This window comes from Gouania willdenowi, chromosome 15, assembly GCF_900634775.1.
Source record: "Gouania willdenowi chromosome 15, fGouWil2.1, whole genome shotgun sequence".
In the NCBI taxonomy this organism is placed as follows: Eukaryota; Metazoa; Chordata; class Actinopteri; order Blenniiformes; family Gobiesocidae; genus Gouania; species Gouania willdenowi.
The window spans coordinates 33,224,090-33,252,038 of NC_041058.1; the positions used below are offsets into that span (position 1 = coordinate 33,224,090).

The 27,949-nt window shown below is 38.8% G+C and overlaps 1 protein-coding gene across 1 annotated transcript; it reads left to right on the forward strand.

The window, feature by feature from the left end:
* Positions 1 to 22: 22 nt before the first annotated feature.
* On the forward strand, positions 23 to 27,949 carry LOC114476311 (L-threonine ammonia-lyase-like). The gene is made up of 11 exons (XM_028467669.1): positions 23 to 138; positions 9,571 to 9,898; positions 13,722 to 13,838; positions 15,415 to 15,656; positions 17,841 to 18,006; positions 20,782 to 20,881; positions 20,969 to 21,044; positions 22,756 to 22,881; positions 26,078 to 26,245; positions 26,328 to 26,385; positions 27,851 to 27,949. Exons 1-11 carry the CDS (start codon positions 23 to 25, stop codon positions 27,947 to 27,949), a joined length of 1,596 nt encoding a protein of 531 aa, XP_028323470.1.

The window sequence follows — 27,949 nt, forward strand, 5'->3', positions numbered from 1 at the left end:
GCAGGAACAATTTCCACCCAGGATGAACTTTGCAGCACAGTTGTTCTTCTCCCGCTACCTGAGCGAACGACTGGAGCGTTTGTTCTCACCAAAGGCTGCACTAACAGACAGTGAGGAGAATGACCCCTTCTGGCAGAGGTGGGATTTTGGAACATAGACTATACACCCTCCCTCAGGACGACCCAGAACCTTCCCCACCCTGTAGTGAGTGACCGCTCAACCTTCTGCTTTGAAACTTAGCCAAAGTTAGTCTCCTGCTTCCTCAGCAGAGCGGTATTCCAGAATTCCAGCAGCTTTTGTTCAAACTGACTATGCTCGGACCAGTGACGTGCCATGAGCACCAGGGTAGGGTAGACAGGGCGTTCCAAATCGAGACCACCAATGTCAACACCAATGACAATTTCATATGTTTCGGCTGGCAAGTGTTAATTCAATTCAACTCAGTTAAATTCAACTTTATTTGTATAGCGCAATTTACAACAAAATCATCCCAATGCACTTATCAAAAAATAAAATTATAATAAGAAAGAAAAAACCCACATGATCAAGCATTTAGCCATCTAACAAAATCAACATCGTAAAACACCATAAAAGAAACAAAAACAATTATTTAATATAACCTCCATACTATCCCAACAAGATATATCTCATGACACGGTAGAACATCTGTTGTTTGTGTTGGAAACACAGAAACACAGAGAAAATGACAACAACAACAACTCAGAACAGCCTCAGTGAGGAGCATCCACAAAGTCAAACATTCCATTTGTTCCATTCACTGTAGAAAATAAAACAATGTTGTGACCTTACCTTTGCTGAAGGTCTGGTAGCTCAGGTGTTGGTCTCCATCTTTAAATGAAGGAAACTCTGAGTATCCCATTCCTGAAGGCGAGGTATGTTGTTCTCTGAGTATGTTTCCATGGTAACATTCTCCATGAACTGAATCTGCTCACTGGCAGATCACTAATACATTTTTGTGGACGAAAAGGAAACAAAAACTAAAAAAGCAGTCTTCAATTGAGACTAAAATTATGATTAAATTGATTGACATTACCGTCAACTAATAAAGGACTAGATGAGAATAGACTGTGACCAAAATCAGGGAGGGATGTAGCCTGGAATCCATCCTAATCTCCTTGTATTATTCATACAGGCCATTAGTCTGGAAGGGGTCATGGTGTTTGAGTTCTGATTGCTCAGCGGGGGCGGGACAAACAATCTCAGAGTAACCAATCAAACAATGAGCGGATCTGACAACAATAGCGCAACAAGCTTAATTCTTTTTCCCTAAACAAAGCCAGCAGATGAACAGCGTGTGGTACGGTACAGACTTATGGTTTTAAAGCTTCTTCTTGTTGTGGTTTCAACAATATATCCTGGTGTTTATAAACAGAGCGCAGCAGTGAAGGCCTTCTCCGTGTCGGCCGCCATGTTTGTTTTATTACTGCTTTGCACAGGGATATGACGTTTTTTTTCCTGTTTGGCTCTCGTCGGCCATTGGCTCGACCAACTTTGCGTGAGCAGAGACTCCCCCCACCCAACTTTTTAGCCAATCATCACCACCCCTGCTCTCCCATGCGCTCTGCACTGTCCTGCTGTTGTCTGCAGGATGAAAACCGCTGAGAAGGGCTGCCCGCTGCCTAGATGCCTGACACCATGGCGCTTCATTAAACCAAACTGTTTCCTTTCCCAGTAACGATTTGGGTTGATTGACCCACTTCGTTGATTGACCCAGCTGTATTGGAATCAGATACCCAGAGTTATCCATTGCAGGGTATGGTGACCCAGGGTTTATGGATAAACTCAGAGTTTGTTGAACCTCCTTTCTGGAATAACCCCCAGCTCTGACACTTTGCATCATCACAAAAAAGAAAATGTCTCTGTGTTGGGGATTTGAAATCCATTTAAAAATGAAAACAAAACTCTTTTGCTACTGAAGAAACCAAATCACGTCAGACATGGCAATAAGTATGGCAAAAACAGAGTTCGTTTTATTTTGGAATGGGATTTTGCTTTGCTTTGCATTCTGAGATTTGGAGTTTGGATATTTTGTAATTTCATTTTGAGAGAAGTTATTTAGGAATATTTTTTGTTTATTGTACGTGTATATAGTACATTTCATTAAAAAATGAAGACATTCCTTTGAACTGATCTTATTTATTTATTTTCCGCTGCTTTGCCAAAAGGGTGTTCATTTTTATTTGTGAATGTCCTTTAATGTGACGTGGGACTGACTGAAAGAACAATAGATTTTTAAAACCCTAAAATCCTAATTGTCTGGTGGGAAGCCTGACTTCCACCCAAATATTAAAACAATAGTTAAACTTTCAGAAAACAGTCACATTAAAAAACGTGGGACTTAAGAACACTGAGTAAGTCTCAGATGCAATGGGTGGCTTCATTTCTAGGTTTATACTCACTTATACAGAGAACCATTCTTACAAAGGTGATTATTTTCATTTGTTAAGATTAAGGTTTTTGAGACCATGATGTAACACTTTCTGTAACCTCCTATTATTACTGTACTTTAATTATTATCTAATTATTATGAATCTAAAAGGGGTTTCCCCATCATGTTTGGCTCTAAGTAATAAGCCAAGGACATAAGGTGAAAGGTCATGACCCATCCCTGTGGTAGGAGAAAAGCTACAAAGTCTGCATCATGAGGGAAAAGCAGATTAGGAAACGTTCTCTGCTGCTTATGGAGTGGGACGATACTGCAGCACGTATTTACCTTTCTTCTAATCTCCTTCTTTTCTAATGCGAGCTGGACTATGGTGTTGGTAAACAACCTTCACCGTCTTCTGTACTCACTAATCCTAGCCCGGCTTGAAAGGCCCCTCCCACTTACTGAAGCCAGAAGGTGATGGTGGTACACATCCTCCTCCACAGAACACTGGCTCATCATCATTCCAAACTAACTCATATCAGGCCTCAGATCTATGAAAAATATAAAATTTCTTCACGAAGAAGGACATTTGCTTAAAAATCATTATTATTTATTTGGCAAAATAAAGTGGAAATTACAATCTGACACTGAATATATCTTTAAATACACACGTTTACACGTGATTTGTCTCCATATATAGGTAGTCAGAGACAGAGAAATGTCAATTCTCACACTGAATCTGAGGTAATATAAGGCAGGGTTGGGGTTAATTAAATTTTTCAGTTACAGTTATGTTTTCAATTACTCATTCAATCACAATTCAATTACGATTACAATGAGCAGCATTTTTTACAATTACAATTAAATTACAATAATTTTTTATCCTCAGAAAGTCAATTACAATTATGTTCTCTATTACTAAAGTTAAAGTACTATAAAGGGTTTTCACAGCGCACCATCAACCAGGAAGTCACCATTTTGGCGATAAGCAGCAGCAGAACAAACCGCACGCACACAAGCAAATCCAGAATTTTGAGAGGAAATGGTGAATTATTGCGATGGATAAAGCACAAAAAAGCTCCTCAAAATGCAATATAGATGCAAAAGTATACAGGGAAGGACTTGGTCCACAGGAAAGGGCACAATATTTTGAAAAGTTACGCTTTATTGGTGGTGCAGATCCATACAAGTCTGCTCCTTCGTCTTAGATCAATGACCCAGAGAGTCCTCTATTATGTATCCTGATATCGTCAACTACCTGATTTTCTTTCCAAGCCCATAAACAGTGGAAGACCTTAAATCTTCTAAAAGTTTGGAGGTCTATAACCAGATGATGTGTGGATCAAGTCATCATCGACAGATGTGTCGTGAAGGCCAAAGAAAGTAATGCAATAACGGTAAAAGTTCAGACCTTTTACCTGGAATACAATGAGAAATACAGCTCTACATTTTAGCTCTACATTTTAGGAACTATGTTGCTACTGTAGCAGGCTATTAAATGTGATTATATTGCCACATGCGGGAGCTTTATATGAATTATATTATCATAATCACACTAGAAAATGAGTTAAGAGCCGCTGCTATCAACAATTCACTTATCTGACAAGAAATGGGCCCAACAAATTAGGATGTTGTCCAGATTTTTGCATCATAGATCCTGATTTAGCTTCACTAACCACAAGTGCCTCCTTTCCTCTGACATTGTTCTCGCTGATATGTTATAAGTTTCTTCAGTCCATTAAACTCCAAATGTTTTTCACGGTCTGACCGATTGGTACGGCCAAAAACACGACAATATGTCACCATTTCCTCTTGAAATTCGGGATTTGCTTGTGTGCGTTCGTTTTGTTTTGCTACGGCAATATCGCCAAAATGGTGACTTCCGGGTTGATGACGCACCGTGAAAACCCTCTGTTAATCACAATAACTGTGCCTGAAATTAATAACCTAATAAAAGTTAACCTTCCTCTTGTATTGACTGTCTTCCCTTCGGGTGTGGCTTGGTGCTTGTCTTGTCTCCTGGTTGCCTTGGGGGCGGTTCTCGCAATGTGCTGACCCATAGCGGCCCGCAGCGCAGGTGTGGGGGGTGAGCGCTTTGGGGGTGCTGGTGTCTGTGCCGGGGTTGGGGTGAGGTTGTGTGGCGCTTACCCCTTTACATCTCACGCTCACTTTAAAATAATCAACTCTTCCCCACACTTTCCAGTTCCTTCCCGGTTGAGTAGTATGTTCGGATGAGGGGTTGCTGTTTTGCACCGGGCGTGTGCCGTTGGAGTACCTCCTTCCAGTGGTGGCAGCCACCCCAGTGGGGGGCATTGCCTCATGGCTTGTGCTGTCCGGTGGGTGGCGGGGCCTGGGCTTGGACGGTGCCCTGCGAGGCCAGGTTCTGCAGCTCTACCGCATCGGGTCTGCGCGCTGGCATCGTCAAAAAAGGGTAACCTGGGGCGCCCTGGAGGGCTTGGTCGGTGCGCCTGGGAGTCGGCGGGGCGGCATGCAGAGTCCCCCTGTTGCCCTGGGTGGCGGGCGATGTGGTCGTTATCCCTGGGAGGGCTGCTCCCAGTGCTGCTTCTATTCCGCCAGCTGCCCGTTCGGCGCAGCTCTGGCCGTCTACTGGGCGTAGGCCTTGGCTCCTCTGCTGGGGTCTCGGGTGGGGGAGCTCTCTGGGCCCTCCCCTCAGGGGGGTTGGGTGCGGGGGTGGAGGTGGTTGGGTTGGATGTTGGTGGGGGGTTGGGGGTTGGGGTCGGTGGCGGGGTGCGCTGGGTCCTCGCTCCTTGGTGGATTTTTGGTTGTGTATGTGGGTGGCGGTGGCTGCCTCTCGGCTTGGGGTCTTAAGGCATCTGGAGAGCTGCTCTGCCCTGGGGGGGGGGCTGCCTGGGCTCCCTGGCCCCCACTCTTTCTGCTGGCCTGGCTGCATCTTCGGGTCCGGAGAAGCGCTTGGGTTTGCAGTAGCGGTTTGTGCACATACATTGGTCTACGATGCACTGGCACGCCTTGGGCTGTGGGATAAAACTCGTAGTGGGCTTAACTCTAGACACGTTGATCCCAAATACCTGTTTTAGGTATTACTACTCACTCCTGCCCTCTGTCCACAGCCACCACCATTATAGCTAAGCTTCACACTTGTCACCAGACTGGCTTGATTACACAACATAATAAGCACGATATGCACAACTACAACTTCACATCTCACTCTCACTTTAAAATAATCAACTCTTCCCCACCCTTTCCATTTCCTTCCCGTATGAGTAGTACGTTAGTATACGTAGTATATTAGTATGAGTAGTACGTTAGTATGAGTAGTACATTAGTATAAGTAGTATATTAGTATGAGTAGTACGTTAGTATGAGTAGTACGTTAATATAAGTAGTATATTAGTATGAGTAGTACGTTAGTATGAGTAGTACGTTAGTATAAGTAGTACGTTAGTATGAGTAGTACGTTAGTATAAGTAGTACGTTAATATAAGTAGTATATTAGTATGAGTAGTACGTTAGTATGAGTAGTACGTTAATATAAGTAGTATATTAGTATGAGTAGTTCGTTAGTATGAGTAGTACGTTAGTATAAGTAGTATATTAGTATGAGTAGTACGTTAGTATGAGTAGTACGTTAGTATGCATAGTACGTTAGTATAAGTAGTACGTTAATATGAGTAGTACATTAATATAAGTAGTATATTAGTATGAGTAGTACGTTAGTATGAGTAGTACGTTAGTATGCATAGTACGTTAGTATAAGTAGTACGTTAGTATAAGTAGTACGTTAGTATGAGTAGTACGTTAATGTGAGTAGTACGTTAATATGAGTAGTACGTTAGTATGAGTAGTACGTTAGTATAAGTAGTACGTTAGTATGACATTTACAACACATCCCAAGACTTTTGAGAGTTGAGATCGAGGCCATAAAAATGAATTTCTAAAACCATGACAAAGTTGAACAGTTAAAGAACATTTTCTCTCCTTAGTTTCAGTTTCCTTTAATTACATTTGACAGACAAAAAAAAGTGTCTGCAACAAATTGGTTTCACGAAAATCCTTAGAAAAAATTAACTCTGTTATGTTTTAAGTCCAGAATTATTTAAAGTATATGAAAACAGATGATTATTATTAGTCAGATGAATGAACATGAGGGATTTCTGACTAGAAATAAGATGATTCTCCCAGTTATGGCAGGTGTGACACATAAGGAAACTCAACAGATGTCCAAGGAAGAGAAAGAACAACCAGTGAGCCAATAGGACAGGTTTTCATTGAAATGTCAACATTAATTAATCTTAAACAGTTTTAATGTAAATAACATCAAATATCCAATCTGAACAAGTTCAGTAACAAAATACACTAAAATTTAAACTCACCACCTTTGACCACGCCTCCACCTTTTGCCACACCTTTTTTCACTCCCTCTTGTGTGCAGTGGTGTGTGTGTCACAACATCAGGAAGGTTGCAGTCATTACGGGGCAGATTAACGCATGAAATGAAAATATTTACTATTTTTACAGTCAAAATTGGTCCAAATTAGCCCTAAGATAGTCATTGAAAGTTTGTTGTCATTGGAAAGTCCAACTTGGTCCAATTTTAGTCGTAAAAACTTAGTTGCTCTTGGGCTGTCGAACTTGGTCCAGATTTACCACATTTGGTCTAAATGTGGCCCAAAAATAGTCATTAGAAATAGGATTTCTCATTTGGGGTTAGTAGCTCAACAATTTTAAGAAAAGATTAGGGAAAGACGATGAAACGGACATGAACCGAAATTGTGTTAACTGATTCAACGATGACACTGAAATGGTTAAACTCTGAAACGCAATTGGAAATATTTGGAACAGAAAATCAGAGGCTCTACTCATAGACCTACATTAAACTAAAATAAAACTGTCCTCCATGTTTTTGTATTTTGGAATCAAACACTGGGCACACTGTCCCATGTTCTACAGCAGGGGTTCTTAATCTTTCAGCCTGCGACCCCCAAAATAAAGGTTCCAGATGGAAATCCTTGTTTTAATCACAAATAAAATGGGTTAAAAGTGACCAAAAATGGTGGAAAACGTGGTGAAATGGGATTTTAAAAACCACAGAAATTGGTTAAAGCTGCTATCCAATGTTTCTGAGAGAACGTCTCGATGTCCCGCCTTCAACAGCTCTACTTCCTCCCTTGTCTCTGCCAATCTACCAGAAGCTACGCCTCTACATTTGTGCACGCACATGGAAAACATAACGAAGTCTCATAACTACAAAAACTACACATTTATTGTTAGAGTGCCATAACTTTTGATTAAAACATGTTTATTACCTGTCCATGAAAAATGTTGCAAATCCTGGTCCGTTTGGAATCCTTTTAAAAGCATCAAGTCCCTCCCCCTTATGAAAGCAGCTCTGAGATAAATTCTGTTGCGGTCACAAAGACGTTTATTCACAAGTTTTGTACCCAAAATTTATTTTCTTTTTTAGTAGAAATCTATCACAAAAACATCTTCTACCACCTAAAGAACATCTCCAGAGTGAAAGGTTTAATGACTCACAAAGATCAGGAGAAACTGGTCCATGCTTTTATCTCCAGCAGACTGGACTATTGTAATGGTCTTCATCAAACATCTACAGCTGGTTCAGAACGCTGCAGCTCAGGTCTGAACCAGAACAAAGAGATCAGAACACATTAGTCCAGTTTTAAAGTCTTTACACTGGCTCCCAGTCAGCCTCAGAGGAGACTGTAAAGTTCTGCTGCTGGTTATAAATGTGTGAATGGGTTTGGTCCAGAATACATCAGTGAGATGTTAGTCAGGTATGAACCCAGCAGGTCTCTCAGATCTATGGACACAGGTCAGATAGTGGAGCCCAGAGCTCACAGTAAACATGGTGATGCTGCTTTTAGTTGTTATGCTGCAAAGAAGTGGAACAAACTGCAGCAGAGCTGAAGTCAGCATCACATGAACATTTTTAAATCAAAGTTAAAGACACTTTTTTTCTCTACTGCGTATGATTGAGAGAGAGATTTATGGTCATGTTGATGATGTCATGTGTTTGTTGATGATTTTATTGATTTTACTGATGATTTTAAATGTTATTATTGATTTTAAACAATTGAATGTTTTATCATGTAAAGCACATTGAGTTGCCTTGTGTATGAAATGCACTATACAAATAAATTTGCCTTGCCTTGCCTAGAAGCTTTATACGTTGGCAATCGTGGGATGGGTAACTGGAGTTTCGGAGCGCTCCTCCATGAAGCTATGCTGCTCAGATGATACCTGTTTGCTGTTGTGATGGTGCACGCGCATTCACTTTGATTGACAGTGGCCCGCTCCACTAAGTCGAATCCTATTGGCTCCGCGAAGTCGACGCTATGTGTAGGGGTCTACGGACGAAGGCGGGACTTATATACATAAATGTATATGAATGACCACCAGCCGTAGACCATAGTAAATGACTAGTTAGGTGTTTTTTTTGCATTTCAACAGAATGATACACAAACATAGATTTCTCAAAAACTCCGGATATCAGCTTTAAATGATGCACGTTAAAATGGGCAAACTTAGACAGAAAAAGTGGTAAAAAAGAGGTCAAAGTGTCAATACTGGAATTTTAAGTTTAAACTGGCAAATAATGGGCATGACAAAGCGTGAATGTGGTTAAATTGATGAAAATAAACATGAAATATGGTGAAAAGAGGTTAATAATGGGTCAACATATGTGACATTAGGTGGAAAATTGGTGGAAAGAGTTTTTAAGTGCTGAAAATGTCTTGAAAATGGAAAAAAATTGCAGAAAAGGCATAGGCATTTGTTAATGAAGCATCAGAAATGGGAGTAATGTAGCAAAAATATGGAAAAAATGTGATGAAAATAGGTTAAAATATGGCAAGTTTGGTGTAGTTGCAGAAAAAGGGTAAAAATAAGCAAAAATGGGCTCAAATTGTTCAAAAGATAATCTTAGTTTCTTGAAGGTGTTTGGCGAGCCCTTCCCAGCGTCTCGTGACCCCAAGGTTGAGAACCCTTGTTCTACAGAACAGTCAATATTGCACAAAGTTATCAGTTTAAGAATAACTAAACCTCAAAACCACTTTTATATAGGTATATAGAGTTAATTAGACACAGTATATAGAGTTCCTAAATGTTCTGCCAAAGAGCTGATCCATGCCCTTGTTTCACAATCTGAGCTGAGTCTATTTCTGTGGTTTCACCTTTTCCAGAGAAGAACTGCGTCTGGGTCCAAGTCAGCCTGGCTACTCCTCAAAGTGTGGCCCACTCAGCAATGGCACCGTGGGCCGCAGACCAACACTCATTGAGCCAGAGCGTCTCAAGGACTTTGGCGAGGAGGACATTTTTAACGGGGATGTGAAGGTGTATGAAAAAAAAGTGGTGGAAAGTCAAGAGTTTGTTCTCATGGAGCCTCCAAAAACCAGAAGGGTCAGCGAGTTCAGGATCATCCCCAGATCTCCTATTCAGTATCTCCGCTTTGAGGACATCAGCGCTGCAGCCTTCAGGATCCAAGGAGAGATACAGAAGACACCATGCACAGTGAGAAACAGAAATACAACCACACCAGATTGTGTTGGAAAAGAAAATAACGAGAATAACTAAAATAACTAGAACAAGTGAGGATGCAGGTTTTGGCCTGGGGTGCTCTGCATTAGCTTAGCATTAGTATTAGCTATCATTAGCATTAACTAGCATTAACATTACTTAGCATTAGCTAGCATTAGCAGAGCATATCATTAGCTTAGCATTAACTAGCATTAGCGTTAATCGAGCCTTAGCATTAGCCTAACATTAGCCAATCATTAGCATTAACCTAACATTAGCATTAACCTAACATTAGCATTAGCCTAGCATTACCATTACATTAGCCTAACATTAGCATTAGCTTAGCATTAACATTGACCTAGCAATAGCATTAGCCTAACATTAATACTAATCTAACATTTGTATTAGCCTAGCATTAGCACTACCTTAACAATAGCATTATCCTAACATTGGCAAGAACTTCACATTAACATCACATTAACACTAACCTAGCATTAGCACTAACCTATAGCATTAACCTAGCAATAGCATTAACCTAGCAATAGCATTAGCCTAATATTAGCATTAACCTAGTAACAGTAGCCTAGGCAAGGCAAGGCAAATTTATTTGTATAGCGCATTTCATACACAAAGCAGCTCAATGTGCTTTACATGATAAAACATTCAACAGCTTAAAATCAACAAGTAAATCATCAGTAAAATCAATGAAAATCATCAACAAACACATTACATCGACAACATGAACTAGCAATAGCATTAGCCGAGCAATAGCATTAACCTAGCAACAACATTAGTCTAGCATTAGCATTAACCTAAGATGAGCATTAGCCAAACAATGGCATTAGCCTAGCAATAACATTAACATTAATCTAGCATTAGAAATAACCTACCATTAGCATTAACCTAGCAATAGCATTAGAATTAACTTAGCATTAACATTCGCCAAGCAATAGCATTATCCTAGCATTAGCTTAACATTAGCATTTACCTAGCAATAACATTAACCAGGCATTAGCACTAACTCAGCATTAGCCAAGCAATAGCATTAGCTAAGCATTAACCTAGCACCAGCTTAGCATTAGCAATAGTGCTCCACACTCAGCAAAATAATCTTGAAAAGCCATTAAAAAGACGTCTTTGCCATACAGCTAAACAACCTCAAAATTTGGTAGAAAAGTGAAAAGCCGTCTTTTTCTAGGCGTAGTATTATGCACTCAAGATGAATTGTTAGAATATAGTTAGTTAATTAATTGATTAAAAGTGTCATATCTTACCTTCTCAAAATGTAATACCTAATTGTGGGAACCTCAACCGTCAACTTGTACCAGGATCAGATTAGAAGTTTTGGTTGATGTTTGTGGGCTATGTTTGAAGTTGTTACAATACTTTTTCTTCTTCTTGTTAAAATAAAGGGGTTAAGGGTTAAAATTGTTGAGCTACGTACCACAAATGAGAAGTCCTTTTTCCAATGACCAAAACTGCTAATGTTCAACAAATATATTTGGGCTAAAATTGGACCAAGTTGGATGATCCAGTGACAACTATATTTAAACGACTATATTTGGGCTAAATAGAGGCTAAGAACGTCTAAAAGACGTTGAGTGTTTGGTGGATCAATTGATCCATAAAACTCACGTAGACACATTTAATTTTGACATTTCTGAGATTTTCAGAGACCCTCCATAATGCTACTGACATAACTTCCTTTTAACTTCAAAACAAGACCTATTTACAAAACTGTTAAAAAATAATGGAAGACAAAAAGAGATGCTTTTGTTTTGAAAAGGGGATGTTTGATTTTTAGCTTGAAGTCAGGTACAGGACCATTTTACATTCAGCTTGCAATGCATCATGGGACGGTTGAGTATGACTAGTGTGCCCACCGTGCATACATACAGAGGTGGGCAACTTCTATCACAGCAAGGGCCACAAAAATGTGTTAGTTTGATGAAGGGCCACATGATCAACATTCATTGGATCATAGTAGTACGTTAGTATGAGTAGTACATTAGTATTAGCAGTACATTAGTATGAGTAGTACGTTAGTATGAGTAGTACGTTAGTATGAGTAGTACATTAGTATTAGCAGTACATTAGTATGAGTAGTACATTAGTATGAGTAGTACGTTTGTATGAGTAGTACGTTAGTATGAGTAGTGCATTAGTATTAGTAGTACGTTAGTATGAGTAGTACATTAGTATTAGTAGTACGTTAGTATTAGTAGTACGTTAGTATTAGTAGTACGTTATTTTGAGTAGTACGTTAGTATTAGTTGTACGTTAGAATTAGTATTACATTAGTATTAGTAGTACGTTAGTTTGAGTAGCACATTAGTATTAAAAGTACGTTAGTATGAGTAGTACATTAGTATTAGTAGTACGTTAGAATGAGTAATACGTTAGTATTAGTAGTACGTTATTATTAGTAGTACGTTAGTATTAGTAATACGTTAGTTTGAGTAGTACATTAATATTAGTAGTACATTAGTATGAGTAGTACGTTAGTATTAGTAGTACGTTCGTATTAGTAGTACGTTAGTATGAGTAGTACGTTAGAATTAGTAGTACGTTAGTATTAGTAGTACGTTAGTATTAGTAGTACGTGAGTTTGAGTAATACGTTAGTATTAGTAGTACGTTAGTATGAGTAGTACGTTAATATGAGTAGTACGATAGTATGAGTAGTATGTTAGTATTAGTAGTACGTTAATATGAGTAGAACGTTAGTATGAGTAGTACGTTAATATGAGTAGTACGTTAGTATGAGTAGTACGTTAGTATGAGTAGTATGTTAGTATTAGTAGTACGTTAATATGAGTAGTACGTTAGTATGAGTAGTACGTTAGTATGAGTAGTATGTTAGTGTTAGTAGAACGTTAATATGAGTAGAACGTTAGTATGAGTAGTACGTTAATATGAGTAGTACGTTAGTATCAGTAGTACGTTAGTATGAGTAGTACGTTAATATGAGTAGTACGTTAGTATGAGTAGTACGTTAATATGAGTAGTACGTTTATATGAGTAGTACGTTATTATGAGTAGTAAGTTCATATGAGTAGTACGTTAATATGAGTAGTACGTTTATATGAGTAGTACGTTAGTATGAGTAATACGTTAATATGAGTAGTACGTTAGTATGAGTAGTACGTTAGTATGAGTAGTACGTTAATATGAGTAGTCCGTTAGTATGAGTAGTACGTTAGTATGAGTAGTAGGTTAATATGAGTAGTACGTTAATATGAGTAGTACGTTAATATGAGTAGTACGTTAGTATGAGTAGTACGTTAATATGAGTAGTACGTTAATATGAGTAGTACGTTAGTATGAGTAGTACGTTAGTATGAGTAGTACTTTAATATGAGTAGTACGTTAGTATGAGTAGTACGTTAGTATGAGTAGTACGTTAGTATCAGTAGTACGTTAGTATGAGTAGTACGTTAATATGAGTAGTACGTTAATATGAGTAGTACTTTAATATGAGTAGTACGTTAGTATGAGTAGTACGTTAGTATGAGTAGTACGTTAATATGAGTAGTACATTGGTATGACATTTACAACACACTCAGGGACTTGATTCTGCCTCCACTGGCTTTCCTAAATAAGAGCTTAATTTATTTCCCAACAATTCAATTTTTTATGTGACATAATTTTATAGGCATACAAAATAGATATGGGTTAGGGTTAGGGTTAGAGTAATTCTGAACGTTATGGGTTAATTGAACGTTGAGTGCCGCCCCGAACTACAGGCTGCAGTCAGGGGCTTCTCGCTGGTCCTGAGACTGGTCCCACTGGTAACCACAGCCTCTGTGTGTGCTCAGTACTCCAGACTGTCCAAACAGTATGGGATGGAGATCTACCTGAAGAAGGAACACCTGCACTACACAGGCTCTGTGAAGGAGCGAGGGGCCATGTACTTACTCACTTCTCTCTCACAGGTATCTGACTGTACTCACAATTTATGGGGTGAACAAAGTAAACAACAGTCACTATTTCAGAGCCCACATATTTTGAACATTTAACATATTTTCTTTCAGAAATCCATGTAAAACAGCTTGTTCTTTATCAAAGGTTCTCAAACTATAGATCATAATGATAGAACGAATGAGTGATAAAACACATTTTAAATAATCTCATTTTGTAAATTAATGGAATGAAACAGTATATAATGCCCCCTGAATAGATTTATTTCTATAGATTTTTATAAATTCCGATCATCTCTCGCCTTATGTAGGGATCAAGATTGACTCTTGTATTTTCAGTTCATGTTCTAATCAACATCATTTCTATCATCATTATTATGATTATCATTTATAACTAAAAATAAATATAAATGTTAATTCTGCATGATTCAACCTGCCCACTTTGTATAGTTTCTAAACATTTACTTTACACTTGGCAATTGAGTAAACTTTGATATTTCCATTTAACATTATATTTAACTTTTAAATTTAGCTTTTACATTTAGATTTTACATTTACATTTAGATTTTACATTTACATTTAGATTTTACATTTACATTTAGATTTTACATTTACATTTAGATTTTACATTTACATTTAGATTTATTTTTCATGTTTACACTATTTTAACAATAATATAGAACTATTTTACAGGAATTTTACAGGAATTTGTCTCAAATGTCATCCCTATCTAAATGTAAATGTAAATGTCAAATATAAATGTCAACGTTAAATGTTGTGATCAACTTTGTATAATTTCTAAACATTTAGCTTCACACTTGGGGACCGATTACACATTTAGATTTAGAATTTATATTTACATTTGCCTTTATATGTAATTTTTACATTTCAATTTAACATTTACATTTATTTTTTCTGTTTACACATTTTTAACAATGATATAGAACAGGCTGTTTTACATGAATTGGTCTCAAATGCCATCGCCATCTAAATGTAAATGTTAAATCTGTGTTAAATCTTTACACTTGGACCAAATATAACATTTAGATTTAGATTTAACATTTACTTTTCATGTTTACACATTTTTTAACAATGATATTATAGAACATGCTGTTTTACATGGTTTTTATTTTTACCAGATTTACAGCAACACATAGATGATAAATTTACATTTAGAATTATCATTCAGCATTTGGATTTAGATTTAACATTTAGATTTAGATTTAATATTGGACAGTTATATTTAATATTTAGATTTACATTTAACATGTATATTTCACTTTTACATGTAGATTTGTCATTTACATTTAGATTTGTCATTTACATTTAGATTTGTCATTTACATTTAGATTTGTCATTTACATTTAGATTTATTTTTCATGTGTACACATTTTTATCAATGATATAGAACATGCTGTTTTACATGAATTTGGCTCAAATGAAAGAAATGTGAACAAAATGTTCAAAATATGTTGACTATGAAACAGTGACTGAGTTTTTAAATTCAGCACCACAATGTTGTTGCATTGATGTGGATCATTGATAATTGATTATTAATAATTGATGAGATACATACTGTGTGTGGGTCCAGGAGCAGCAGAGGAAGGGTGTAATCGTGGCCACAGACTGTAACTTCTCCATGGCGGTGGCCTATCATGCAGTGGAGCTGAAGATCCCAGTGTTTGTCATCATGCCGTCGTGCTGCTCTTCACCACGTCTCAGGATCTACAGAGACTACGGTGCTATGGTCATCTCCTACGGCAGCACCAACCATGACTCCCAGAGCCACGCCCGCCACCTGGGCAAAGACAACGGATATCTCTACCTGGAAGAGTCAGTTTTATTATTATTATGTTTAGGAATTATTGTAAAAGAATGATTTTTCTGCACAAAAACATACAAAAACTTATTCCGCAGCTACTTTTGTCACAAACTCTGACACTATAACCAAGTACCATATCTATCTAATGTACAGCATATTACCAGCTTAATGTTATGTAAACAAACGAATCACCTTAAAACAACTGTACAAGCAGAGGTGGCAAAAACACTGTCTTCAGTACTCATGTAAAAGTATAGATACTTGAATTAAAAAAAATACTCTGGTAGAAGGAAAAGTATTAAAGTGGCTGCTACTTAAAAGTAGATGCTACTAAATGTACTTAAGTAAAAAGGTAAAACCAATTTCCCTTCAATAATAAGACAGGGTTTTTAAAACAGCGAATTCCATATGTTTAATTTTTTTCTAAGAAGTTGTAAAACAAGTTTGATGAACTACAGCCGGGCCCGCGGAACGTCTCCGCGCCGAATAGCACGTACCACGTCCCCGAGAATTCAGTGAAATGACTCAATTCCACCGAATAAAACAAATTAAATTGTGCAAAGTAAAGTCGTTATCTATGTTGAAATGCCTTTGAAACGATATATTACACGACTATGTTCCAATAAATTTAGAAATTACCGGAAAAAGGGGTACGTCCCCTCCCCTTTCAAAAAGGTCTCTGGGGGCTCTTGATATCCGCTCATAGAATGTCTTTGTCAAATTACAACCCGATTCAACGAGCATTAATGGAGGAGTAGTCATTTGAAAAATGGGGCCCCCTTGCGCCCCCATGACACATACGAAGTAATGGGCCCCATTCATATATTGGTATGTGTCATTGATTCAGTACCACCAACTGTCGCAATAAATGAGAAATCGGCTTTCTTTTTTTTTTTTTCTTCTTTTGGGGCCCCGTGGGCCCCAAATAAAAAATCAGGCTCCAAGCATCGATGCGTACACATCCGTAGATTATAGCTACCAAATTTCAGCCCAATCCGTTCACAAATAACAGAGGATTAGTGTTTTTAACTAGTGTACACAACAACAAGAACAAAATGAGTGGTGTTTTGAGTCCAGTAGCCTGATGTCACGGTCTGAGTTTACCTCGTACTGAGATTGATTATGAACATGCACACTACCGGAAAAAGAATTTTGGCTACTTCCGCTGGGAGTTTTGCTACTTCAACGTGCTGAGATTGAAAATTCAGTTTCAAAGCTAATGTTATTTGACGAGTGCTGAATGGCTCCTTTTCTTGGGGAAAAAAAGGAATAGGAATAGTTTATTCTCCAAAAAAACATGATTATAACAAAACTCAATACTAAAAAGAATAAAAAAATGTTCCCCCAAAAAACATGATTATAATATACATTGCAATAAATAACAGTTAACCTACTGTAACTTTACAATAATAAGCTGTTGTATTCATATAAATCTAATCATGACAATCATATTTTTTTCATCATTGGTCAATTTTTTATGGATGGTTGACTGATGTGATGTTTTAGGTATTTTTTTAAAACCAGTACAGTAATCTCTGTGCATGACTAATCCAGCACGGGTACATCTCAGTACGTAGCGGTCACGTACTGAGATTGTAAGAGAATCTCAATACGGAGGTAAACTCAGACCGTGACACCGGCCAATAAAACTGGTTCATGGAAACAAGTTAAATCTGTTACCTTTGAACACCTGGAGAATTTAGTACTCATTATAGATAGTTTGTAAATAAAATGTTTCAAGAAACTAAATTTAAATGCAAATGTTCAATTAAACCCAGCGCAGCTTTGAGTTTAACATTTTTAAAAACTTGAAAATGTTAACCATAAAAGTAAAGGACCTGCCTAACAGAAAAAAGCTCAAACTGCTAAAATGTTTAATTTAGTCTTCAGAGAATCATGTTCTCCAGGTTTCTGGAGTGGAGACGTGCCCTTTTTGGTCTTGTCCAGTTTCGCAGTTGTTGGTTTACGTCTTTTTAAGTCGTGACGTCATCTTTGAAGGTCTTAAAAGGAAAAAGCTCATTTTTAAATCAAAAGGAGTAGACATTACAGATATTTGTTTAAAAAAGGAAGGAGTAAAAGTTTAAAGTCACCAAAACAAATTAATACTCAAATAAAGTACAAATACCAGAAAAAACTACTTACGTACAGTAAAGAAGTATTTGTACTTTGTTACTTGTCTTTTTGCTGTTGGCCAGGGATGAGAGTCCAGCGTACCTGGCAGGACTGGGAACTGTGGGAATGGAAATCTTTGAACAGGTGCCCAAACTGGATGCAGTGGTTGTTCCTGCTGCAGGCCAGTATGGTCTACTGGCTGCTACTGCTGCCGCCATCAAACATCTCGACCCACACGTCTCTGTTATAGTAAGTCAAGAGCTCCTCCACAGCAGCTGTACTGTATATGTACACCATGTTGGTTTGATGCTAACATCAGTCAAATATTAACTATAACCAACAACTATGTCAATGCTCACTTTTAACTTTTATTCTTAATGCTAGTGTAACGTCCGAGTTATAGGGGCTCTAACTTGCTGTGGTAGACAAGAACACACGACTTGTACTCTTGGAGCGCCAGGACGGACGCCTCCGTTTATTTTCATTTACAACACTGCCGGTAACCACCGGACGCACACTGATGACGTCACTCACATACAAAGCGCATCATAACACCACAGCACCAATTGCAGCGCTCACACTGGTAGCATGTAACTAAGGCCAGCAACAAAAAAAAAAAATAAAAAATTAAATCATCAACAAATACATTACATAAACAACATGACCATCAATCTCTCTCTCAATCATACGCAGTAGAGAAAAAAAGTGTCTTTAACTTTGATTTAAAAATGTTCACATGTGATGCTGACTTCAGCTCTGCAGGGAGTTTGTTCCACTTCTTTGCAGCATAACAACTAAAAGCAGCATCACCATGTTTACTGTGAGCTCTGGGCTCCACTATCTGACCTGTGTCCATAGATCTGAGAGACCTGCTGGGTTCATACCTGACTAACATCTCACTGATGTATTCTGGACCAAACCCATTCACACATTTATAACCAGCAGCAGAACTTTAAAGTCTATTCTGAGGCTGACTGGGAGCCAGTGTAAAGACTTTAAAACTGGACTAATGTGTTCTGATCTCTTTGTTCTGGTTCATGCTGCGTTCACACTGGATGCGTCACAAAATGTTCGTACGTCCAGATTACATACAAAGCCAATGGATAAATGCGCCCCAGATGCGAAATCTTTCCTATGCAGCCGTGCGGTCAAGAGCGTCGCCGTGTGAGAGCGCTTTCAATTTTTTGTCATATTCGCATGAGTTGAAAATATTGAACTTCTGCGACTGTTTCGCATGATGAAAGCCATTCAGAGTCTTTGTTGACGATGATGTCATGCCGTCAACACAGACACTGGTCTGTTCACCCGTTCAACCATGGAGTAGAAGCTGTGTGTGACCACCTGGAGTTGTATGACATGGCCTTTAGAACCAGGACCAGACAAGGAAGGATTTGGCGTGGAGGAGAATCAGTGAGGAGGTGGTAGTAGCAGGTAAAAGTTCTCTCTGTAGCACTGAGCTAGGATAGCATTAGCCGCTAATCACACCGACTTTATTCACTGGTGGTTTATGTTTGTGAGAGGAGAAAAAGGAGCACAGCTCCTCGCTTCAGCAGGCAGTGAAATTCATCGAGTGAATTATAATTACAAGTTCTATCAAAAGATGATAAGTAATAATTTATGTAACTGTGCTCGTCGTAGTCGTATCAGGTGTGACCCGACAAAATGGTTCATTCATTCATTCATTCATTCATTTATTCATTCATTTATTCTGTAATGGCGCTGAGAGCTCCAGTTTTGTAAGATAATACAGGCTATATTAAAATACAAATATTGTCTACCTTATGATGTAGACTAAGCTGCATGAACACTGCATTAGAGCCACGGACGAGGTGAAAGTGAAAGTGAAATGATCAGAGAGTCTGTTTATTTTCCCATGAATTAGTAATATCTCACTAATTTAATCATTAACACTCACCAATCCCTGTATTCATTCCTTGCTGCCTTTTCTGCACCAACAGTGTTGTTTTTGAAATCACCTGGGTTAGTGATCGTGTTTATATCTTGCTTCATAGTACAGCTTCTCTCTGACAGAGAATGTTTGGTTAGGAGAAGCTAATGGAGAGATATCAGGATATACACTTATCCAGCTTTGTAGTACAGGCTCCACTTATTGACTGTAATTGCACTCAAACACACTAACACAAAGTTTACAAGTCTATAAAGAGCTTTTTAAAATGTTAGAAATCTTATCCTGAAAATGAATTTAAAGTTGTGCAAAAAAAAAAAATCTTTTAGGCGTTGTTAAGTTATTGGAAAGGAGCTTTCATAGCTGATATTGGAATGGCCCTGTGCCAAAATAACTGTTTGGGTTCTAAAAATATAATACTCACTATTGATTAATGCCACTATAGTTTATGATGAATCAAAAGGTGCAAACCATGTTTTATCACCATGGAAACTAGGCGTGTGCATTTCCATGAATCTGATGATACGATTCACGATTTTCATGTCACGATTTGATATATCCTGATACTAAACAGTACAAAACACATCACAATATCAATAATTACAACTGTTACCTTTACAAGTACAAAATGGTATGAAATTCAATTTATAAATTTTAACATGCAAGAACAAGTAAATAGTAACTAACTGTAATTCGAGTACAAACATCAAAAACAAGTGGTATGTTTATCAAACTGTCAAATTACATTATTGTTATTATTATTAATAATAATAATAATAATAATAATAATAATAATAATAATAATAAAGTAACCACATGCATTCATCAAAGTGTCCAGTATGTTTTATGAAAATATAGTGCAATAAACATTCAGCAAAAATGAATTAAGGAGTGAGTTGGTTTAACAAGGTCTGATGGTGCGTTCACTGACACCTAGTGGCTGGGGGTTTACGTGCTATGCAAATGTTAGTGCAATTAAATGCGTTTTTTTTTTTTTTAAACATAACTGACATATTTTAGATCACAATACATCACCGAATCAATGTTTATTTACACCCTTAATGTAAACTTCAGAGGTCAGAGGTCAGAGCCTGAAAACATCTGATTTTCCTCAACAGGGAATCGAACCAGACACCTTTCCTCTGCTGCTCCAGTCTCTGAAAACAGACACTCCCATTAAAGACATGCACAGGAACCCCAACAGAAAACTTTACGGAGGTATTATCACGTTTGGGCGGATATCTGCTAAAAAAAAAGCCTGTAGCACTTCCTGCTCTAACAGATCATGTGATGCTTCTCTGTCAGACCTAACGGAACGTTCTCTGGGGGTCAACATCTTTCAGCTGGCAAAGAAACTGGTGAACAAAGTTATTTCTGTCAGGTAGGCTTCTGAATCTAATCCATCCATCATCCATAATCAACCATCCATCATCCAACAAATAAAATCTGTACTTTTGATAGAAAATAAGAAAAGTGTGATGTTGAAAGTTGATTGACATTTTATAGGAAATAAAAATTATCTTTCATGAAATGAGGAGAAAGATAAAAGCAAAAGAACATGATAGAGACAAAATAAATAATAATAAAAAAGAAATATATCTATCTGTGAAGAAAGTATAATTATAAAGAATTTGTAAAGAAATAGTGCTAAACTAAGCCACGCTAAAAACATTCCTCAGTCGTTCAAACATGCTAATATACTAATATTATTAATTTAAAAATGTAATTATTAATATTTAAAAAATTACATGTTTTTTGAATTAATCAATATCATTAAATAAAAAGACTAATATAATTTAAATCCAGCTCCGGCTACTAATATGTTAAGTTTTAATTTATTCAGACAACTGTTCCTCAGGAAATCCACTTTGATCTCCTGACATGTTTTGACTGACAACTGCCAGTCTTCTTCAGTGGTGTCAGCTCATCGCTTTGCTGTTTCCTTTAAAGTTTCATTGACTTCCACGTGATATTTCCAGCAAAATTCTTTTTTTTATTATTACTATTTTGTAAGGTTTTTGTACTCGGTTCTTTTGTTGAAAAGTTCGAGGACAGATGAGTTGTTTTATTTTTTAAAGTAAAGTTTTCTCAGGCCTGTTTGTTCCTGAAACTATAGGTACACACACGAGTGCACACACGTAATTTGGTCAACAGTCAATTTCTCACAAGGCAGTCCACCCTTTGACCTTTGACCTTGAGGTTTATGTGAAACCAGGCATGTAACTAAAGCAACACAGTGTCAGGGTCGTTCACAGACAACTGAAACATTAAGAAATATATAACAGTTGGTGAAAACCTTTTCTGAAATGTTTTGCATTCACTTGAAAAAATAATCTGTTTTTTCTGAATGATGAAATTTTTCGGTTTTTCTGCTTTTCGTGCAAACTTTTTTTCCTAAATTATCAAGATACTTGGAAATCAACATCCATCCTTCTGGTGCCTCAGCTGCACATCGTGTGGATCCAGCATTTTCATCACTTTCCTGATCGTTTCTTGAGTGACTACGCAACAGCCTTGAATGCGCCTTAAATGCATCATTTTCTATCCATGGAACATGTCATATGTGTCAAACTGATACTGGAGAAACGTTGCTATGTTCCACAGATCTGAATGTTCTTTCCTTCTGAACAACCACTAAGTCCTCAGGTGCCTGTGTTAAGTCCATAGACTCATTTTAATGCCATCAATATTATGGATTAAAGATAGAACTAAATCCTATAGCATCTTAAACCAAGTTGAAAGTACAATTAAAATTAAACAAGTCGACCATGTTTGCTCACAATAAAGAAATAAATGCGTCGCTCCTTTCAAATGCCCTCTAAGATAAAAATAAATAAATAAATAAAAAAAAATAAAACAAAAAAAAGTCGGAAAAACAGAAAAAAAATCCGTACACTTTTGTACGATTCAGCTTGATAAAAATTCAAATAGCTCTGATGCAGCTTCATCAGACAACACAATGATGCAGCATAAATGGGATTCAATGTTTAAATTCATCATATGAAAAAAAATTCACACGTAGGATTTACTGGAATTTCACAGTATAAATTAAACTTTAAAAAGAGCACATTTTACATGTTTCTGATTCGTAGTGAGGAAGACTCTCTGGTGGCGATGCTACGGTTTCAGGAGTTTGAACGTTCCACTGTGGACACAGTGGGAGCCATGGGCCTGGCTGCCATCCTGGCTGGACAGATACCACAACTAAAGGGCAAAAGGTAAGTTAGAAAAGATGAATAAAGTCTCATGGCTAGAATCCAAGGCACGCTTTAGGGCAGACATGGGCAACTCATTTTGTACGTTCCCAAAGTAAACGCACATTATGACTCCAAGAAAACATCTCTCCATCTCCTCCGTGGGTTCTCCCTCACATACACAGCCATGCACATGCACATACTCCATCACAGGTTGTTAAAATACGTGTCTCACACCCAATGAGTGAGATTTGAGATAAAAAACTAACCCGGAAGAACCACGACACGATTAAAATTGGGAGGCTCTCATCGCGGGGTCTCTCCGGGCGGTGTCGGCCCGGCGGGGCGTGGGGGTGCCTCTTCCCTATGGGTGGGGCTTGGTGCTTGTCTCGTCTCCTGGTTGCCTTGGGGGCTGTCCTCGATGTGTGCGGGCCCGGGATGGCCTGCCTCTCCAGTGTGGAGGTGGGCGCGCTGGGGGGTGCTGGCGTCTGTAGCGGAGTTGGGGCACTACAGCAATAACTAAGTCGCATAGCGCTGGCGGTGTCAAAAAAAGAGGTGACCTGGGGCGCTCTGGGGGGCTGGGTCGGTGCACCTGGGAGCTGGCGGTGCAGTGTCCCCTTGTTGCCCAGGGTGGCTGAGGGTGTGGTCTTTGTCCTTGGGCGGGTTGTTCCCGGTGCTGCTTCAGTTCCGGGTCCTTCTGGCCTGGGGTCCGGTCCCTGCTGGCTCTGGGCCCGCGGACGGGTGCCCGCCGGCTGCCCGTTCGGCACGGCTCTGGCCGTCTTCTGGGCGTGGGTCTTGGCCCCTCAGCTGGGGTCTCAGGCGGGGGGCTCTCTGGGCCCTCCCCTCGGGGGATTGGGTGTGGGGGTAGTGGGGTGGATATCGGTGGGGGGCCTTGGGGTTGGGGTCGGTAGCGGGGTGCGCTGTGTCCTTGGCTCCTTGGTGCTTTCTCGGGTGTGTATGTGGGGGGCAGTGGCTGCCTCTTGACTTGGTGTTTTGGGGCATCTGGAGGGCTGCTTGGACGTGGGAGGGTTGCCTGGGCTCCTTGGCCCCTGCTCTTTCTGCTAGCCTGGCTGCATCATTGGGTCCAGGGCAGGTCTTGGGTTTGCAGTGGCAGTTTCTTGCACATACATCGGTCTATGATGCACTAGCATGCCTTGGACTGTGGGATAAAACTTGTAGTGGGCTTAACTTTAGACACGTTGATTTTCAGGTATTACCACTCACTCCTTCCCTCTGCCCACAGCCACCACCATTATAGTTAAACCTCACGTCTACAACTTCACATCTCACTTTACAGTAATCAACTCTTCCCCACCCTTCCATTTCCCTTCCCTTCCATTTCTCTTCCTTGAATCGCTCCTCCCTGCTCTCTTCCCCCTCCACCTCCCCCCCACCCCGTCACCTAGGTGTAACACTGCCCTCTCTTTTTTATTCTCCCTTTAATAAAATGTTTCTTACCCTTCCTTAGGGAGGGCTGGTGATGGTCACAATTATGCAATAAAATAAATTTATGTATTTAATTGCAATAACAAAACATGCATTGCTGTCTAAAACAGATTGCACTTCCTGTAGTGTTGACCTCTGACACCATGTGCAGACAAAGTAAAAAAAAAAAGTAAAAGAACAGATTGGTACACTAGCGCCCCCTCACACTGAGGTCAAAAGCTGAATAGGTTTAATTTCTGCGTAAACAAGAATGTGCTGTCCAAGCTAGAATAAAATAAAACGTTTTGCAACACCAAATAAATCCAAAATAATGCATGCACACACTCAACCTTTGTGCAAGCGGTCAAAAAAGTTTTAGGTCAAACAGACAACAAAATACACAAAATACCCCCAAAACACAAAAACATTTTCACAAAACTAACAGAAAAACAGACAAAACAACAACAAAAATACTCAACACACATAAAATACCAGAAAAAAAAAACCCCTAAGAAACAAAAATGATAAACAAAGCGACAAAAAAATCAGACACAAGCCTTTGTTGTTTCCTGTGTTAATGCTCTCATTGTTCTAAATCACTTGTGTCAAACCCATTAAGAGCATCCAATTTGGCTCACAGGAGAAAATAAAAATGACAGATAAAACATGAATCATGGTGTAAATGAGATGCAACACTCCTGGTGCTTATATCACATGACTGCAGTCATTTCTAATATTAAGCTGTTGAAAAAATTCAAAATTCTTACAAAATCCTTCAATTTTCATCAAATTATTACAAAATATTTCCCTTATTTCAAGTGAAGATCCTGCTGGACTGATATCTATCACTTTTTGATTGGATATTGTCGGTTTCTTACATATTTTATATTTTATGTACAGTATACTGTATGTAGAAGTGTAAACTATATAATAATATAAATACAATATTTTCCTGCATAAAATCTGTGGCCCACTTGAGATCAAACTGCTCCGTATTTGGCCCTTGAACTAAAATGAGTTTACCACCCCTGGTTTACTGTAAATGCTGACATGAACGTTGATCATGTGACCGTCAGATCAGATAAAATGACATTGTTGTGGTCTCTCTGTGATAATAGCTCCATCTCTGCTTTAAAGTGAGACGATTCATGGCACTTAGCCTGAGTTAGAGCTCAGGCTAACCCTAGAGCTAACAGTCTAGGTTGGGTTCATGTCATTTCACTGGCCAACGCACATTGGTCTATAAAAAATTCAGATTTTTTTACCAATTGTTCCTTAATTATTTAATAGACACACTGTACATTTTTAGTTTGATCAGATTAATACTTTTTGAGATATGGACAATTTTAGGCTTATTTTTCTTCCATTTTCATCTTCCAATACGTCAGGAACTCCATCACATAGGAAAGGTAAATGTGGTATAGTAATAAGCTCCACCTACTCTCTCAGAATATATAAACAAATCTGTTATACATCATATCTGGTGGACATGTCAGCTCCTCTAAATAGTCACAAAGTCAGTGTGTGTTTTTTTACTATTTTCATTAGCCCAAAACTGCATGTGGTAATGTGAGAAAAAACATCTGGTTTCTGTTTAAATTTATAGTATAAAAGTTACTCTTTCCTGGGATATAAAACATCTTTTGTCAATTGAATTATTAAGAAAGAATTAGTAAAAAAAAAATCAGAATTTTTGGAGACTGAAGTGCGTGGGATGTAAATGGATGAAAATGTTTTGAAATGACATGGAATGAACCTACGAGAGGTGCTGAGCTTCTCTCTGACTGCTCTACAGGGTTGCTGTGGTGGTCAGCAGTGCCAACATGGAGCTGGAGCTGGTCAGGCAGTGCATGGATCGAGCTCTGGTTCTGGACAACCGGGTCAGTAAGTTCTCCGTGCAGCTGGGAGAGTGGCCAGGAGACATGGCCAAGCTACTGGACTTCCTGTCCCGGGAGGACGTCAGGTATCGGATGGTCCCACCAACACTCCTCAAGCAGAATAAGTCCAACTTTTATTCTATGGTTTGTTTTTTCTCTTCACTCCAGGTTGTTGGACGTCTGCCATCGGCGACACAGTGACAAGTCAGAGCTGTTCAATGCAAGGGTAGGACACGATTTCTTTACCATTACTATCTAAAGTATCAGGAAAAAACAGAGCAAATCATGTACTGTAAGCCAGGGGTATGGTGGACATTTTAGGACATTTTCAGGTCCAGGTGTGTCTCACCCATGGGGGATGATGGGGTTGCGACACACGCAAAAAATCCCATTACTTGGATTCATTGTCGAAAACGTATTGATCCAGTGAGATTGATTGAATGGTGATCAGCGAATTACAGCCAGACATTTGACGAAGCCACCGTTGAGAGAAGGAAAACAAAAAGTTAACAGTGATGAGTAAAGTGAGTAACAGGTGGCAAGAAATGGTCCAAAAATGGCAAAAACGTGGCACGAAAAGAGTGAAAAGTGACTGAAATGGGCCTAAAGCGGTCAAGAGTGGCATAAAAAATTGAAAAAAGAAGAGGAACAGGTGGTTTGTAATGGCTAAAAGTAGCTTAAATGAGCAAAATGGCTATGATGTGATACATTACTTTTAATCTGATTGGTCGGCTATGATGTGATACATTACTTTTAATCTGATTGGTCGGCTATGATGTGATACATTACGTTTAATCTGATTGGTCGGCTATGATGTAATGCATTACGTTTTATCTGATTGGTTGGCTATGATGTGATGCATTACGTTTAATCTGATTGGTCGGCTATGATGTGATGCATTAGGTTTAATCTGATTGGTCGGCTATGATGTGATGCATTACGTTTAATCTGATTGGTCGGCTATGATGTGATGCATTACGTTTAATCTGATTGGTCGGCTATGATGTGATGCATTATGTTTAATCTGATTGGTCGGCTATGATGTGATGCATTACGTTTAATCTGATTGGTCGGCTATGATGTGATGCATTATGTTTAATCTGATTGGTCGGCTATGATGTGATGCATTACGTTTAACCTGATTGGTCGGCTATGATGTGATACATTACGTTTAATCTGATTGGTCGGCTATGATGTGATGCATTACGTTAATCTGATTGGTCGGCTATGATGTGATGCATTACGTTTAATCTGATTGGTCGGCTATGATGTGATGCATTACGTTTAATCTGATTGGTCGGCTATGATGTGATGCATTACGTTTAATCTGATTGGTCGGCTATGATGTGATGCATTACGTTTAATCTGATTGGTCGGCTATGATGTGATGCATTACGTTTTATCTGATTGGTCGGCTATGATGTGATGCATTACGTTTAATCTGATTGGTCGGCTATGATGTGATGCATTACGTTTAATCTGATTGGTCGGCTATGATGTGATGCATTACGTTTTATCTGATTGGTTGGCTATGATGTGATACATTACGTTTAATCTGATTACCCATAAGGTGAAGAGGTCAAAGGTGAACGTCAGGCCTTAATTCTAATACTTGACCCGTGCACGTGTGTGTGTGTGTGTGTGTGTGTGTGCGTGCGTGCGTGCGTGCGTGCGTGTGTGTGTGTTGACAGGTGGAGTGTGTGGTGGAAACCAGGGATAAGACACAGAGCGTTCAGCTGCGTAAGACGCTGAGCGAGCGTTACCCGTCTCTGTGCTGGCTGGACCGATGA